At 34.3% G+C, this 17,829-nt stretch overlaps 1 protein-coding gene and 1 long non-coding RNA gene across 20 annotated transcripts in view; one reads left to right on the top strand and one right to left on the bottom strand.

Moving 5' to 3' along the window:
• Positions 1-17,829, top strand: part of LOC307155720 (adhesion G protein-coupled receptor L3) — a 324,537-nt gene that overhangs the window by 174,230 nt on the left and 132,478 nt on the right. For 14 of the 19 annotated variants that reach the window (XM_079866593.1, XM_079866603.1, XM_079866604.1 and 11 more), the window contains one exon: positions 5,385-5,399. The exons of the other annotated variants lie outside the window; for them this stretch is intronic. In XM_079866593.1, the coding sequence (XP_079722719.1) occupies positions 5,385-5,399 (15 nt within the window). The remainder of the gene's footprint in view (positions 1-5,384; positions 5,400-17,829) is intronic. 19 annotated transcript variants of the gene reach the window in all.
• LOC307155723 lies at positions 8,531-12,267 on the bottom strand. Its single transcript, XR_013820558.1, has 3 exons — positions 12,006-12,267; positions 10,986-11,078; positions 8,531-9,433 (listed from the first exon to the last, which is right to left on the bottom strand). It is a non-coding gene; the product is annotated as an uncharacterized lncRNA (long non-coding RNA).

Raw genomic sequence — 17,829 nt, 5'->3', positions numbered from 1 at the left:
CGCCCGCCAAAGCGATTTTTTTGCCCCGCCAAAGTCTTATTTGATCGGTGAGTAATGTAGATGAACTGCCGCGCTTGTGACAGGGCGCATGTTTAACTGAAAGAACGAGCAGAGAGAGAGAGACCCGGTCGCGCGCACGCGCGCGCGCGCTCTCTCTCTCTTCGGAGCCAGGCGAAAGTGTAAACAAGAGGCGCTGTCTTGCTCTCTCTCCCCCGCACATATTAATCAAAATAAATCGACACGGTGGTAAAAGGTCAGAAGACCAAACTTTCATGTGGAGCATTCGGAGATATTTTTTTCCTGAATTACCGTGTGAATTGTGCTAAATAAGTTGCCTTATCAATTCTGAAAAGCGTTCCGGGCATTAAGCTGACATAAAACAACACTTTAATAAAACGAAAAAACTATCCAATGATGAAATGTTTTCTGTGTTGACACAAATCTTGGATGTCCAAAAGTTTCTGTGCCGCTAGATAAACCCTGTTGTTGCTGAAGTAACATTAGTTATCCTTGAAGTGCTTCGCGTTCGCGCACACAAAAATGACTTTATGGGTACATTTACGTTAAAAATAAAACTCAACCAGGCACTTCGAAGAGGTTCTGATGCTGGGAGACGGTGTAATGAAGCGTGTGGGTTACTACATCCAACAACCGAACATTTTGACTTACTCTCTCGTAACTTCTGCATCCTTGAGCTTAGACTACAAAATCACAGCGAGAAATAAAGATGGAGGATTGCTCGAAGTGTTGGGCCGGGAGTCGATGTCCTTATTTGGCAGTTCCGCTGCAAATACTGTGACGTAATAGTTCAAAAAACGTAATAGAGAATAGAAAAATCGGAACAGGTTGCCAAATATGACCAAAACAGAATATAAAGATATCAACGAAGCGCCTGAAGAGAATAATTTAAACTTTTCTGTACTTCTAAACACTCCAAATATACAACAAAATGCATTTAAGGGGTAAAAAAGTGGATTTAGCATGATATGTCCCTTTTAAAGTCAGTGTGAAATGCCATTCACATTTTACTTACGTAATGTGATAAATTTCAGAGGGAAGCAGCATATTCAAAGATAAAATATGAGATGGATCCATCTGGAATTGATTGGATGATGAAAAGTTTCTATGACAGGTGGTGGGAAAGGATGACAGTAGGAGCGTCACTCGCGAGCCGAGAATATTTCAGCCCAGAATGTGCTAAATAAAATAGTATTACCTAAAATAACTTTGCTGTCAGTCTCGTCCCTTGTGAAAAACTAGTGCACATAACTTTACTGAATGTACACTTTTAAAAGTAAAAGAAAAAAAAAAAAAAAACTTCTTGCAGATAATAATATTAATGAAATAAAAGGCCATTTAAAGAGAGTATTTAACAGTTTCTTAACTAATAATCTTTCGTCATATTTTAGTGAACTTTTTTTTGATGTGTTGACTAACATGCTAAAGCACGTCAAGTACTTGATTATATTTTTATAATTTTATATATTATCATAATAATATGATATTATAACTTTAAATGTGTAATTACAAAAATATTTCAATACTGTCTTTTAGTTTACTATAAATGCTTATTAATAAGCTCGACAGTACAATTTAATTATAATTTTGAGTACACTATTCTAATTTTATATTTCATGCACTATTTTCTTTAAAGTTAATATATTTTAAATTCCAACCTTTTTTCAAATTTATATAGACATATTTTAGTGTGATTACCACTGAACTGCAGGTACAACAGTGCAATTATGAAATTACACTAAAGATGCATTTAAATATACATTTAATAAAAAAATTAACTATAATACATGTTCATGTTATTGCAATTAACATTCAATTACGTTTCCAAAAACATTACTTTCAGTTCACACTTAAAGGTGCAATAGGCTTGTGTATGACATCACAGCTTGTGGGCGGGGCCTCGTCTCACGTTCCTTTTCATGTTGAATTTGTGTAGTGTGATTTTGAGCTGTTGTGCTACAGACACAGCTCTAAAAATAATCTCAGTCTTTGAATCTCTAATCACTTTGCTTCCCTCTGGCTTGAGGTGTGTGTGTGTGTGTGTGTGCGCATGTGCGTGTTAGAGAAATGACCTTGTCTCACAATTACATGATTTCTCTTGGACAATGAAACCCAGCTGGTACCCATGGCAGCAGAGTGGTGTCCATGGCAACTTGCTGGTCCTCGCTATGGTGACCTTGATTTTAGGGGTCTTCTGACACCTTATGTCAATAAGCCCCGCCCACATTGCCTCATGCCAACATGAGCACATTTATGAATGAATCAGAAATAGAAGCTCAGTTCCACAATCTGGTAAGGTGCCTGTCTAGTGGAAAATTAAGCAGTCAGTAAAGTTAACATTATTTAGTACATCTTTTTTTTTTCTTTTAAATGGTTACATTTATCCGTGTTTGTTCTATAATTTCTAATTAGATTGTGAATCAATTTACTTAACCACTTACCATTTTGGTTCACTCAAATATGAAGTTTCTGTCATCATTTACTCACCCTTGTGTCGTCCCAAACCCGTAAGACTTTTGTTCATCTTCAGAACATAAATGAAGATATTTTTTATGAAATCTGAGAGCTTTCTGTCTCTCCATAGACAGCTACGCAGCTGACACTTTGATGCTTCAAAAAGTTCATAAAGATATCGTAAAACTAATCCATATGAATTGAGGGGTTTAATCTGAATTTTCTGAAGAGACTTGATCGCTTTATATGATGAACAGATTTAATTTAGGCTTTTATTCACATATAAATATTCATCAACTCACACATCAGTTGTGGTAAACTGAAGCTCAAACGTGCGAGAACCATTGAGGTTTTTTCTTGTGTGTTACGCAGCACGTTTGAGCTTCAGCAAGAACCAATGAGGTTTTTTCTTGTGCGTCAAGCAGGTTCGGTTGAGCTTCTGTTTATTTTCGCTGAAAGTTTAAATGTGAATAAAAGCCTAAATTCAATCTGTTCATCATATAAAGCGTCTATATAGAACAGGGGTGCACAACTCAGTTCATTGAGGGCCACTGTCCTGCAGAGTTCAGCTCCAACCCCAACTAAACACACCTGAATCAGCTGATCAAGATCTTACTCCAGGTCCAATTTTGGATACCCCTCTTTTAGGGGTTCCACCATGGGATCATTTAATGGATTTAGTTTTAATTAACTAAATTTGTTTTATTTCATTTTTTTTTATTTAAAGTCCCCCTGTAGTCAATAATTGTATCCCTTAAATCTCATCTTTGATCACCAGAATGACATATTTAAATGTTTTTTTTTTCTTTCAGATTAATTCAGATTGACACCCTTGCTTCATTGAGGTATACGCGGATCTATGGATATATATATATGATTAGCCTTTTGCTTGACTACGTTATCAAGCAGCTAATAATGTTTTGCTAATGTTACACAAACCATGTTCCCGTTCGCCATCTCAGTCTACCATTTAAACATCAGCATCCTTTGAAATGCTTTGAACATCATACAATGTCAGGCATATAGTTCATCATAACATCATAATATACATACATAATTCACCTGCTATATTGCTAAAAGTACCCAATTTTTCATATCAACAGAAAAATATACCAGGATATCCTGGCTTCTCTTGAGACTCCACTGCTTCAGAGAGGTCATACTGTAGTTAATTATATGCTAAAGCCCGCCCCCCTCGTGACGTGATTGGTTACAAGGTTGTTTGTGACGGAAGGAATTCTGGTGATTTCACACCGTTTTTCTTTTACTGCAGTTTTAAGGAGAAAATACTCAGCAATCGTGTTGATTTATGAATTTGCACATGGTTTGTCTTAAAGCATATTAAAAACACCACATATACATATAAACAACATTAAAAACTTGATTTTCACCACAGGGGGACTTTAAAATACATTTTCTGAATTAAACAGCTCGTTAAACAGAAAAAAAAAATCAAATAACCCAATAACATGAAACTATTATGCAATCATTTCCATTAAAATTGAGTCAAGAATGCTAGGGTTCTTATGGAAACCATTAAAAGGTGTCTACAAATGTGAACAACAAGGCAGCTCATAAGGATTTATAAAAGAGTTCTCTCTAGCTGGCTTTTTTATTTTTTTTACTGTTTGGGTGGTAATCTGGTTAATCCTGTTTTATCAAAATAAATGATTATAGAACAGATCATGCATGCACATAAACACACGTTTAGCCATTGTGTGTGTGCGTGTGTGTGTGTGTGTGTGTGTGATCTGGCATATGTGATTACAACGTTAAGGTGGTTGTCCTTCCCCTGTCCTCCTCTGTCCTTCATGTGTCCTCGTAAACCAAAACATACTGAACGATGTTTTTATTAAAAAAAAATTATAATATAATGTTATTTGTATTTTAACTGTATTTGTATCATTAAAATGTAAAATAACTGTTTTATATTTGAATATATTGTAAAATGTATTTTTTTCCCTGTGATGCATACGGAATTTTCACACGATCCTTCAGAAATCATCCTAATATCATCCTAATTGCTTCTCAATAAACATCTCTTATTATTATTAATGTTGAAAACAGTTGTGCTGCTTCGTTGTGTGGAAACTGATACTGATACATTCAGGATTCTTTGATGAACAGAAGGTTTAAATGATAAGCTTTTATTTGAAATAGAAACAGAGGTTCAAAACAAGAGGTTTTGTGAGATTTCTCTTACTTCCAAGCTGTTGTTTGTCCTTGAACTTTAGTTAAGTAAACCTCACATACACATTAACAAATGACTGTATGAATGTTGTTTCATAAACAGATTTATGTGATTAATGATGTGACATGTCAGTGTGTGTCTCATTGTTTGATTTCAATGCTGAATTCTCTTTCATAACTCACTGTTTTATTCATTTACAGTACTCCTTCCTTAGACACACACACACACACACACACACACACACACACACACACACACACACACACACACACACACACACACACACACACACACACACACACACACACACACACTATAATTTGAGTTTTTCTGTTTCTCCACAGGACTCTGCTGAATGGTTTGCTGGTACGCAAATATGTTTTATTTCTTGTGTTTAGTCGGGTGCACAAAATGTGAATTCTGAGACAAATCTGAGGCAAATTTTGGGAATCTTGCTTGAGTCTGACACTGTCAATCATGACAAAGATGTGTATCATAGAGTCTGACAGTCTGATGTCACACAATCTGACAAGCAACAATCATAAAGGACAAGCAAAAATCACACAGTTTGCACCCGACTTCATTGTAACACAAGAACGGATGCTTTTGGTTTCTTTTATTCTCAGGTTGTTCTGGAAAAGAAGAAAAAGTCCAAGCATTATTTTATTGCTCTGATATTCTCTCTTTGTCTCTGTTTTTTCTCCTCCATGCCTAAAAATAGAGGTGGAACAGAAAGGTAAAGACGTGTTTCTTTCACCCCGTATAGCATCTGTATGTTGGTTCCCTCGCAACATGTTTAACATTTTCTCAAGTAAACCATCATACATTTATTCATTACTAGAGAGATTATTTCTGACACTGGCTCTATGTTACAGTGATATTTAAAAGTCAAACACACTGTGTGTTTGGTAGTATTATATGTTATTGGAGGAAATGTTATGTATGTGGCGGAGATGGTGCTGTGGTGGGCTCATGTTTCCTCGTAGTGTTCACCCTCATTTCAGTTCATGTGTGTTATAATGCTCTTCTTCTGGTGCTGCTGAAAATGTAGAAAAAAAAAAAAAAGAAAAAAAAACCTTGTGTCATCATGTGACATTTATATTTTACAAATCATTTTATTGGATGAATATGAGTGCAACGGGATGCCATGAATTAATGTTTGTGTTTTTAAAGGAGAGGTTTATTTTTTTAATTATTTTTTTAATTCTTTTTTAATTCTTTTTTTTTATTTTTATTTATTTTTATTTCATTATTCATTTATTTTTTTATTAATTTATTTATTTTATTTGTTTGTTTGTTTGCTTGCACTAGCATTATATCTACATGTATATACAATAAAATAATAAAAAAATTCAAAGCTGCATTTATCAGGCACGCAAAAACTCAATTAGGCAGACAGCATCAAACTTGCAAACACATGCAAATGAGCTAACACTTGAAATGATAGTAAATAGTAATAAAACAAACAAACACCCTAATTTACATAACTGAATGGAAATTAGAAATGATCAGCATGTTTATTTCATTAAAATTGTATTTAGCTAAAAAAAAAATCATAAAATGTTTTGAAGGGACCTCTTGGGAAACTAGAGATGACTCGTTTTTGAAACCATTTAAAAGCAATTTAAATGAACAGTCCAAGGGAACTCATTAAAATGAATCAGACTTCTCAATGTGACTTGAGAGAGAGAGAGGTTTCATTATTGCTTCAGATTGCGATAATGTGCAATATCCATTGAAAAAAGTATTATTACTGGGAACGCATCAATTTTTTGAAAAGTGCTTCGTTACTGTCACACAATTGAAAATGTAGTCAATTATTAGTAAATTATTATTAGTGAGGTGTCAAGCACAACAAAACTAATGTTTATACTCAGTATAGAAATACTGATTAAGATTTTTTTTTAAAAAGTCCTATCTGGTAAAAAAAAAGAGAAAACACAAGAAAAAAAAAAATGTTGTTTGAAATGAACATTTTGTTTACAAGCAGAGAACAATCAATACATTTTTGTTTAAACAACTTGCAACCTTTATGTCCATTTTGTAAACCTTAATCATAATCACATTAAGATTGAGCATCAAAGCACACTCACTGATATGCAGGTTTGCTGATTATGCAATAATGCAAGACAGAGAATGTCTAAAAAACATTTAATTAATATTTATTAGTTTCATCCTGAATTTATGACAAACGGCAGCATTTGTTGTTGAATTTGCCTCGGCATTCAAACACGCTTCACGCGTACATTGAGTTTGTCTGTTCAGGCCTATACATATTATGAATCCTTTTTCATCTGCCAGGTAATTAGATCTTATAGCATCAGTGTATCGGCTAAGTGCTCGCAAACCCCCGTTAGCACTTTAACAGTAATGATATTCATAATCTAATTCCCATTTAAAACATCCAGTGAAGCCCAATCAATAACCCAGCCAATGAGCTGACAGCATTTTAAATGACATCATTATGATGATAGTGCTGCTAACCTTCAGGGTGACACCATCAGATGAGAAACAGAACATAAGAACTGCTATAACACACACACACACACTCTCTCTCTCTCTCTCTCTCTCTCTCTCTCTCTCTCTCTCTCTCTCTCTCTCTCTCTCTCTCTCTCACACACACACACACGCACACACACAGAGTTACACATTTCCAGATGTGTAGATCTCAGGCAGTTTTGCATTTGGTCTGATTCAGTGTTTCACAACTGGTTCTGCTTCAGGACTCAAAAATCAAGTGCCAATACAAAAAAAAAAAAAAAAAAAAAAAAGCCCTTAAAAACAAACGTATTAATATCACCATGAACTGCACATGAAATATTCCAAAACATTAACTTGGCAGGCTGAATAGGAAATGAGACCATTTTGGTTTCCAACGGCCTCTTGAATTTTGATCGTTTCGTGTTCTCAGCAGCCGTTGAATCATCACACACAACACACTGGGTCATGATTATTTTTGTAGCACATCACACATCCCATCCATGTTGGCAACTGTCTAATTTGACCAGCTTATACCAAGTGGCAGATGAATATGAACCAAAATATTTTTATTTACACACACAACCACACACTTTTAAAGAAATTGGTATATCATTCACATTAAAGGCACACTATGTAAGATTTTTAGTTCAAAATATCCAAAAACCACTAGAACAATATTCTATATTTTGTTGATTTGTGTACTTACATTATCCCCAGATGTTTCTACGAATGTTTAAATCCAGAGAAATAAGCAGTTTTAACCAGGACACCAGGTCGCCTATCAATGACATCATACTCGTGTTACTCTCGATTTCCGGTTTTTATTCTGTAGAAACCATGGAAACACCAAAGACGATTTAATATATTGTGTATTAGACAGGTGAGCAACTGTTTTGATACATTCATCGACAGAAAACTAATCGTTGTTATACAGCTCAACACAATTAGTCTTTTTGTTTTCTTGATTTACCGCAAGTACCATATTTACCATGCCTAATATCGATCTAGCTCATATCATATAGCATCATAGTCTCATATACTGTAGCAGCTGCCGAGCGAACGCACAGAGTAGCATTATAACAACTTTCATCACACTCAAATGTATATAATATGATAAAACAGCGCTGCGTTACCCCACATACGCATGACCGGAAGAAGCGGAAGCGGCATCTACAGCGTAATAAAAGCTCCACTGCTCTCGAGCTGAGTGTCGTGCTTGTTTCTCATTAGAAATCGTTCCGCTCCACACTGTAAAAACGAACAAGTTCATTCAACTTAAAATAATTTGTAACCTGGCTGCCTTAAAATGTTGTGTTAAGTAAGCTAAGAAAATTCAGTTGTTTGTACATATATTGGAGTTCCTTAAACCTAGAATTAATCGTTGGGGTAACAAAGGTAAAGGCAACAAAATAGTCTGATCAACTTTAATTTAAGTTTAATGAACTAGTTTTTTAGTTACACCAACAAGACATTAAAAGTTGTGTAAACCTGAATCCCAGTTGAGACAACATAAAATGAGTGACACCAACAAACTTTTCTGCTATCTTGAGTTGTTTACACTAAGCATCTTGTTGAGTCAATTTATAATTATTAGTTGTGCAAACAAAATAAAAATTGTCTCAACTATTAATTTTGTTGAATTAACGTATTTTTTTAAGGCAGCCAGGTTACTTTTTCAAGAATAGTTCATTTTAGTTGGAATGTTAAGTTCATTCAACAAACTGAACTGCGTAATTTGCCCACACAACTTAAGTTTCTGTTTTCTAATAGTACTACATAAAAATGATTCATTTGCAAAGAAGAACATACAGAATGCTATTTTATTTGATTTCAAAACAGACAACATCTTTTAATGTACTTAATGTTAAAACACCTTACCATTAAAACACATAGCTAAACATTGACATTTCATATTAATGTTTCTGTAAACATAAACATTTATCTAAAAAAATGTAAACTCTGGTACATAAAACTGTAAATATAGAAATAAAATCGATGCCGATACCACTGCCGATGTCCATGAAAACTTTTTGTATCATCGCGAATGTGTACAAGTTCAGTCACTTGGGATAGTCTATGTCAAGACAGTAAAGAAGACCCATGAGTGAGGAAAAGGCATTTCCAACATCTCCTAGCTCACGTATGATGATGTTCTCTTCCAGCACAACTGCAATAACGACTATCTCCTTTGCTAGAAGTGCTTGGCTCCTTCCGCCGTCTTCAGTATTACAATGAGAAGCCAAGGCCAACGTCAACTTCTTTTGTAGCCTCTTGTTTGGAACTGGTAGTCTAAAGAACATAATGAAGTATTTAGTAATTAAGCATGTACTGTTACAATACCAAACTTGAAAGGGTTAGTTCACCCAAAAATGAAAATTCAGTCATTAATTTCTCACTCGTTTCGTTACAAACCCGTAAGACCTTCGTTCATCTTTGGAACACAAATGAAGATATTTTTGATGAAATCCGAGAGCTTTCTGACCCCTCCATAGACAGCAACGTTATTACCACTTTTCAAGGCCCAGAAAGGCAGTAAAGACATTGTTAAAATAGTCCATGTGACTCATGTGGTTCAACCTTAATGTTATGAAGCATCATGAGAATACTTTATGCACAAAAAAACCCCCAAAATAACGATTTTATTCAACAATTTCTTCTCTTCCGTGTCACTCTCCGACGCTGAGAAGACATTGTTGAATAAGTTCGTTATTTTTATTTTTTTTTACACACAAAAGTATTCTCGTGGCTTCATAACATTAAGGTTGAACCACATGAGTCACATGGATTATTTTAACGATGTCTTTTACTGCCATTCTGGGCCTTGAAAAGTGGTAATAACGTTGCTGTCTATGGAGGGGTCAGAAAGCTCTCAGATTTCATAAAAAATATCTTCATTTGTGTTCCAAAGATGAATAACGGTCTTACGGGTTAGGAACGACATTAAGGTGAGTAATTAATGAAAGAATTTTCATTTATGGGTGAACTAACCCTTTAATGTACTACCCTATGTAAAAAAAAAATAAAAAAAAAACTACGTAGTAATTACACAATAGATATTTCAATGTAGTTTTTAGTTTGTCTAGCACTAGAATGTATCCATTTTCCCAAAACCAGAATATGCAATGAAAAACGTGCCTGGTTTTGTACTAAGCTATAAAGGATAAAACTGTAATTATGGCCATAAATTATTGCAGTGACTATGTGAATTTAGTGGGCAGTATTTATAGTGCACTTACACTGACATACAAAAAACATGTTTAAAACAAAGACAGTCATTTAGCTTTGTCTTACATTAAAGGGATAGTTCACCCCAAAATTAAAATTTGCTGTTATTTTACACACCCTCAGGCCATCTAAGATGTAGGTGACTTATCCTTCAGTAGAACAGTGTGGCGACGGGGGCGTGATAACCCTTACGGAACGAAATATATTTCCATATATATATTTCCATATATTTATGACCAATATATGGTGTAAATGCACTGAAAAATATATGAAATAATATATTGCATTAATATATTGTGTTATATATTACAATGTACATAAGGAATTGCCGCTTTTCATATATTGAAAATTGTATTTACAATATATTTAGGCTACACTGTAAAATGTAATTAGTTGAGTGTACTTACAATATGTTAACGCAATATATTATTTCATATATTTGTCAGTATATTTACAACAAATAATATATTGACCACTGTTAAAAAAAAAACTACATATTGGATGGCCTGAGGGTGAGTAAATTAACAGCAAATTTTTATTTTTGGATGAACTATACCTTTAATAAATGTTTTTTACTGTGACAACAGTTACCCATGACATATTGAAATCAACTCACCTCACAGACACGGATGGAACTGTTTGGATCCTGCTCCTTTAGGTAATATGGAAGTCCGAGCAAAGCAGCTGCTCTTCTCTTCTGGTTTGAAGTCTCAACACACAAAAAAACAGGAACTTTAGAGAAACTGTGACAACTGTAGGACCAAGCATGCTTATAATACTTATTTCTGATAACACTGGGGCTGCTGATATGTCACTTAACGTTACAATCACAAAACTTTGTGATGGTTTTATTAATTAAATGTTTTTGTTCCCACTTACAATAGGGCAGGATGAGTTCTAATTAGGGATTTGTGCTGTCTAACTTATTTACTGTATAGTTCAATATTAAATTATCTAAATTGTTATCCAAATGTCTATTAAGAATAATTATACCATACATAATTCTCAAAATATCCATGATTTATTGTAAAATAACGTTACGACGTCCTCTTCAGCAGCTTGAATATGTTCCCGGTTAACGTTACCATGGCAACTCAACGGTCAGCCACCAGCATTATAGCCTACATAATAAAAAAAAAAGGTTTTAGCCTCTTTCCAGAGTTCAAGTAACTTAAATACTTTGTTTTATACATTTTTATAAAAGCTATTTATTCGTTGTGAAGTGTAAGACTCGCTTCAGAAATATGAATTCCTTCGTCAGACGCAGTTTAAAAAGTGCCAGAGCAAAAACCCAGTCCGCCGCGCGCGAAGTTAATGAATCCTTATAATTCGTCGTCAAGACTTAACTATAAAGAGGGAACGAATTCGTAAAACAAGGAACAAATTTGTGGCCACGATAAATGACATTACAATATACATATTACACAGGGTTGTTGTCAGTGGCCACGATAAATATATTTTTGACCGCATGTCATGTGCAGGTGCAGCAGCAGTGTTTTATGAACACCCGCACATGGAATGCGGACAAAAATATTTTTATCATGGCCACTGACAACCCTGTGTAACATGTATCTAGTTTACACTTAATTTAACAAGTATTTTTATTAACACAAGTAAGATAGAAGTTCAAGCTTACCTCAGGAACTCTTGATCCATCCAAAATGGAAGTTTCTCGTAGGTCGCCGTCGCACGCGTTGTAGGGGGGCGCTCTGTGGGGTTTCCCACATATTTATGCAGGGGCCGCTCATACAACTAAGAAATATATGTTGCCTGAACTACTCTGATTAAACGGAGTAGTTGGGCACAGGGAAACTTGATATCTTAAGTACACTCAACATTTTAGTTGAACTGACTTATGAAAATGAGTTGAGGTAGCAAAAGCCTCAAATCCTTTTTTACAGTGCAATGGCTTTCGTAGCGTTAATACATCTTTGATACAGTACTGGTCATCCATGAATAGGATTTCTGCCCATCGTATTCTCCACCGGCTGTAGAGGTGAAGACAACAACTCCCATGATTCTGCGAAATTAAGGCGTCATCAAGCTACGCCTTTGTTTTGAATAAACGACCTCTAGTGGAGAACAATTACATAGTGTACCTTTAAATTGATAAAAAATTTGAGTAAAGACATTTGAAATTGACACCACAATAAATGGGAAGTGTTTTCTCCTCCCTTTTAAAAGTTGTTATTTGACTATTTATTATCGTAACTGCATGATTATGTGATTAGTTGCATATTATTTTGATTTAGCTTTTGATTTTGTTTTCCCTGCTATCAGAAACATGATCCACTACTGGAGGTCGATCAATCAAGGTGTGCGGCGTTTCCCGTACAGCCACGTAACTCGCTGCTTAACTACCATAGTACGATGCAACGTTCAATAAATCAACTAGCTGGTCACGACCGTATTGATGCAAGTTGCTGTCTTTAGCTTTTAAGTACAATCAACTTGGATGTTTAAGTCATTTCAACTAAAATGACATTAAACTAACTTTTAATAAATGAGTTGAATCTTGTACAACATAAAAAAGTTGAAAATTGCTGAACTTATTTTGATGAGTTCAAGCAATCTAAAAACATATGTTGTCATAACTTATTGATCATATAATTATTTACAGTGTGATGTCACACAGGTGGTGGAGTAATAACTTATTTGAACTAATCCGTTTGAAACCGAATTAATGCCAAATTGTTTTGCTATAAATTACGGACATGGCATCTGAGGACTAATTCTCATTTTTTTTCTCAAATATTTTGCTTTATTCATAGATTCTTTTTTTACGTAGTAGAACACGTACGCACATGCACACTGTTCAAAAACGACACTTTAAATCTCTTGACAAACTAAAAGACGTACAGTACATGACATAATATATATATTCTAAATAAAAGAAATATATTATACTGAATGTCAGCTTGCTTATTTTGCTCAAGATAAATATTTATTAAGTCCATGTCATGCAAACAAGAAACTATGCTTGTAACCACAAGTCGAGAGCTGTCTTTCCAACCACACAACTTTGCAATGGTTTGCGAATGTTCGTTGGAACTATGAAAACACCAACTCGTTGAACTGTTGATAACGACAGAACTTGTGACCATAGTTGGCTAACGATGCTGTATAGTTCATCAGATCAGGGACTGTAATGGGAAGCTGGTCTGAGATCAGAGGTTCAGGATAGATTGACATGACGTGGAGACGAGAGATGAGCAGCAGAGATGAGCATTAAAACACTGAGCAACTCGGTTGATGGTGTATGTTCCTCTTGTCCTACACCTCCTTTCTTTTTCTCTTCCTCCTCATCTCTCTCTGATGTTTTCCTCTAGCCTACTCAGCCTGTATTCGTATTAAAAGCAATAGTTCACCAAATAATAAAGCCTCTTTTACTCCCCAAATGACTTTTCTTCCGTGAAACACATTTTGCAGAATATGCATATTGTGCTTTCCCCTAAAATGCAAGGGTTGTCAAGCTCCAAAAACAACAAAACTTCATACAAGGGGTCCATATGAATTATACACATTATTGTACACAAGCCAAACGGAAGCTTTGCATAAGTAACAGACTGATATTTAAGAGTCTCACCAGTTACTGCCGACTTCAATTTTTGTCACTCAAAGCTGTCGTATGACTTCAGAAGACATGTATAGCCGTCATTCTTTGTCATTTTTAAGCTTTACTGATAAGGCCACTGTGAATTGGAGCTTGTATGTCTACTTGCTGTTACTTGACTAGTCATCCAGAAAGGCTTCAATATGCCATGCAGTTCCAACAATCTCTGTTGTTTCTGGGAAGTCCAAAGCTGAAAAAAAAAAAGAAAAGAAAAAACACAACAACAACAACAAAACAAAAAAATTGTTTAGAAAAAGTACAAATTTAAATAGATACATAAATTTAAAGATACATTTATTTAAGCACATTTTCACAATATACTAAAGCTCGTTTTCATAAATCTGAAACAATAAATGCAGTGGGGGAAGAAAAGTTGATATGGAATATTTTGCCGGAAAAATATGACCAAAATATTTATGAAAATATATTATATACCTTTTTTTTTTTTTTTTTTTTTTTGCAGTAGTGGCAGACCTAAAAGACTAATAAGTAGAAATCATAAAAAAAAAAAAAAAAATTCAGACAAATGTATCTAAACATCATTAAAACAAGGTAAACTTATGTTCCTTTTAAATTTAAACTTTTAAATTCCTTTATTTATCTTACCTCACTGTCTTTTTTTTTTTTTTTTTTTTTTTTTTTTTTTACATCAATCTAAAAACAATTACAATGGGGAAAGAAAAAAAACATTCTGTTGAAAAATCTCATTTAGTGTTCCACTGATTAAAAAAGACACTGCGGTTTTAAAATGTTATTTTCAGTGAGTAAATTCAAATGGGCTGTTTATTTTTGGAATTATTATAATATATAACTATTCCTTGAAAACCTTTTTTCACCCATTCAGAATCCTTGGTCTCCTGCTCCTGCAGCCCATCTGGTGCAGCGTCTGTCGCTTTAACACTTTCTAGAAAAACTTAAATCTGTGTGTAGCTGTGCTCTGGTCAGCATCAATAGAGTGATGTGATGTTGATAATGATAACAGTGGGGCTTGACTTTAAATGCAGGTTTAAGAAACAGACTAGCGCACTTGTTTTCTGATATAGCCGTTCACTGTATATCACTGTAATCCTCTAGATGGACAATCAGAGAGTTGTGTATGTGTTTTTCAGTGCCGCATGGTTTGTGTGTGTGGTAGGTTTCAGATACGATACAGGTTTTAGCAGACTTATAATGGGGCTGACGCTAGAGTTGAACGACCCACTTCATTAACTTTTATAATACCTGTGTAAGCGTTCAGCGCTGTATCATTTTCTCGCTCAGAGATGCTCAGACTTCCTAGTGGAGCTGATGGACTCAATCGCAGAGGCAAAAGAAGGTTTATTTTTCACACTAACAAGGAACAAAATGAGGTTTCCTCAACTATGGCCAATTTTGGCCCTTTGGACGTTTGGTAAATACATTTCTTAACAAAACTTTTTCCAAACTCACTAGTTTCTTTAATGTACTTAAGAATATATGCACTTTTCTTGCATAATTTGGTTTAAAAAGGGTAAGATCTTACTTTAGATATAGCTTTATTTGGGAATTAATGTTAATAATAATAATAATTAAAAATTATGACTTAATTTAATTAATTAATTATGACTTATCTGCACACAAATAATTTTCACACCATAAATGATGAAAAGAAAAGGTTTATTTGACTCAATTTAGTATATATATATTTTTTAAACAAACAGTAAGAAGTAACTTGGAAAGCTTTATTAAGGAATAAATTATTACAAGAAATTAATTATCTTCACAAATCATTTTCATTCAATAAATATTACTCTGGTTCTATGTTTTGTTTAAATCTTATATATTTTAAATACATTTTCACTCGTCTTGCATGATTTGGTATAAAAAAAATGTAAAAAGTAACTTTATATAAACTTTATAAAGGGAAATTATGTTTTTAATTATAATAAAATACTAATTATCTTCATGCTATAAATATCGAAATGGTTTACTTTACTATGTCTTTTTTTTCTCACACATGTATTATTTTTTCATGATAAATTTTCGTAGTTTAGCTTTGAAAGTAAAGGTGAAGCAATAAAATCAGCATGAAAGGCATTTGAAGTAAAACAATGAAAACTAAAGGTAAAACATTTAACAAGTCATTTTTATTGTTTTCATAAAAATCAACCCCTGGGACATGAAAGTGCCCATAGAAACACCCACACATGGCGAGAGCTTCAATCTGTGGACAGAGCGCAGTTTAGCTTTAATTTATTGACCGTTCTGAGCTTTTCTGCTATCGTAAATATCATAGATTTAGTAATGCAATCACAGACGCACACGGCCCGAACCTGCTGCTCAGTTACCGCTGTCTCTGTAGATTACACTGTCTTTGGTATCAACAGATTTGACCCCTCACAGGAAATTAATTGGAATGAGTTTATATATTTCTAACCTAATCTGGTTAAGTGTATGGATTGCCGCAGTCAGGCCTTGGGTTTAATCAATTTCTCCGGGGCTAAAGCCCTGGAAAGAAACACAATCTTTCTGTTCTGATGCTGCATGGCTGGTTAGAGCGGACCCAAATGGAAGAAAATACTCTTATTATTAGTTTTGTGCGCACAGACGCAATAAATCAAGATGACACAAATTGATAATATCTTAGCATCGGGATGGAATCCGTTCAGATTGTAATAAGAATAAGCTCATTATTATGTCTCAGTGGCCTCTGGCCCCTTTGACCAGCTGTCATTAATGAGCTCGCTCTTATTTATCAAAATTTGAAATGCCAACTTCAAGTTTAAATGCAATCTTTCTGCATGTGCACAATCCTGCTGCACGAGGGAGAGAGTTTAGAGCCAACCTGTCTGGAAGATTCTAGTAACCCTGAAGACCTTGATTAGCTGCTTCAGGTGTGTTTAATTAGATCTAGAGCTAAACTCTCCGGGATAGTGGACCTCCAAGAGCAAGGGGCCGTTTACACGACACAGTTTTCAACTAAAAACGGAAAACGTCTTATGCATTTTGGCCGTTTATTTACATGACAATGGTGTTTTGGGGGCCTGAAAATGCAAACTTTTGAAAACAGGTTTCAAAGTGTATGTTTTTGAAAACGATACCGTTATTGTTGTCGTGTAAACTACAAAAACGCGAATTTGTAAAACCTTTGATGTCATGCACATGCGTATTACGTGTTTAGTCTATAGGCTCATACTATGGTTTGGCATGCAGAATACATCACTTTTAATAGTTTTCGTGGATCTGTGTGAATGGGGATCGTTTTTGTTAGACAACGTTAAAAGAAATAAATGGTAAAAATGTTTCCTTTTTTAGTACATCGTTGTCATGTAAACGTACCCCAAGTTTACTAGTTCACCAATAAAGGAAAATCATTTTCAAACCCTTGTGAAATTCTTGCTTCCTGTGGAACAAAAAGAAGAAATTCTGAAGAATGATCACACAGCTCTAATACACTGTAAAAAAAAAAAAAAAAAAAAATTGTTTCAACTTAAAAAAAAAAAAGTGCTCCCTTAAAATATTAAGTTTAGTCAAATTTAAATCTGTACTAAGTGACAACTTGGATATTTGATATTATTTTAAAGTTTTAAGGCAGCACAAACACTTATTTATTTGAGTTGAAACAACCTTTTTTTTTTTTTTTACAGTGTATTGTCACTAAAGGTAGCAAGCTTCAAAAATAACAGAAAAATAAAATAAAATAATATATAACAAAATATCGTCAATATGAGGCTGTATTCCAAGTCTTCATATAGCAGCTTTTCATCCATTACTTGAATTTCTTAAAGTTTACATTATATATATAGAAATAAGTCATATCCGATCACCAAGGATCCCTTTACTTGATCAGAAATACAGTAAAACCAGAAATATTGTGAGATATTATTAC

The sequence above is a fragment of the Squalius cephalus genome (assembly GCF_949319135.1).
Source record: "Squalius cephalus genome assembly, chromosome: 3".
NCBI classification, from domain to species: Eukaryota; Metazoa; Chordata; class Actinopteri; order Cypriniformes; family Leuciscidae; genus Squalius; species Squalius cephalus.
The sequence above is the reverse complement of the archived record's forward strand: the minus strand, read 5'-3'. Positions and strand labels throughout refer to the sequence as shown.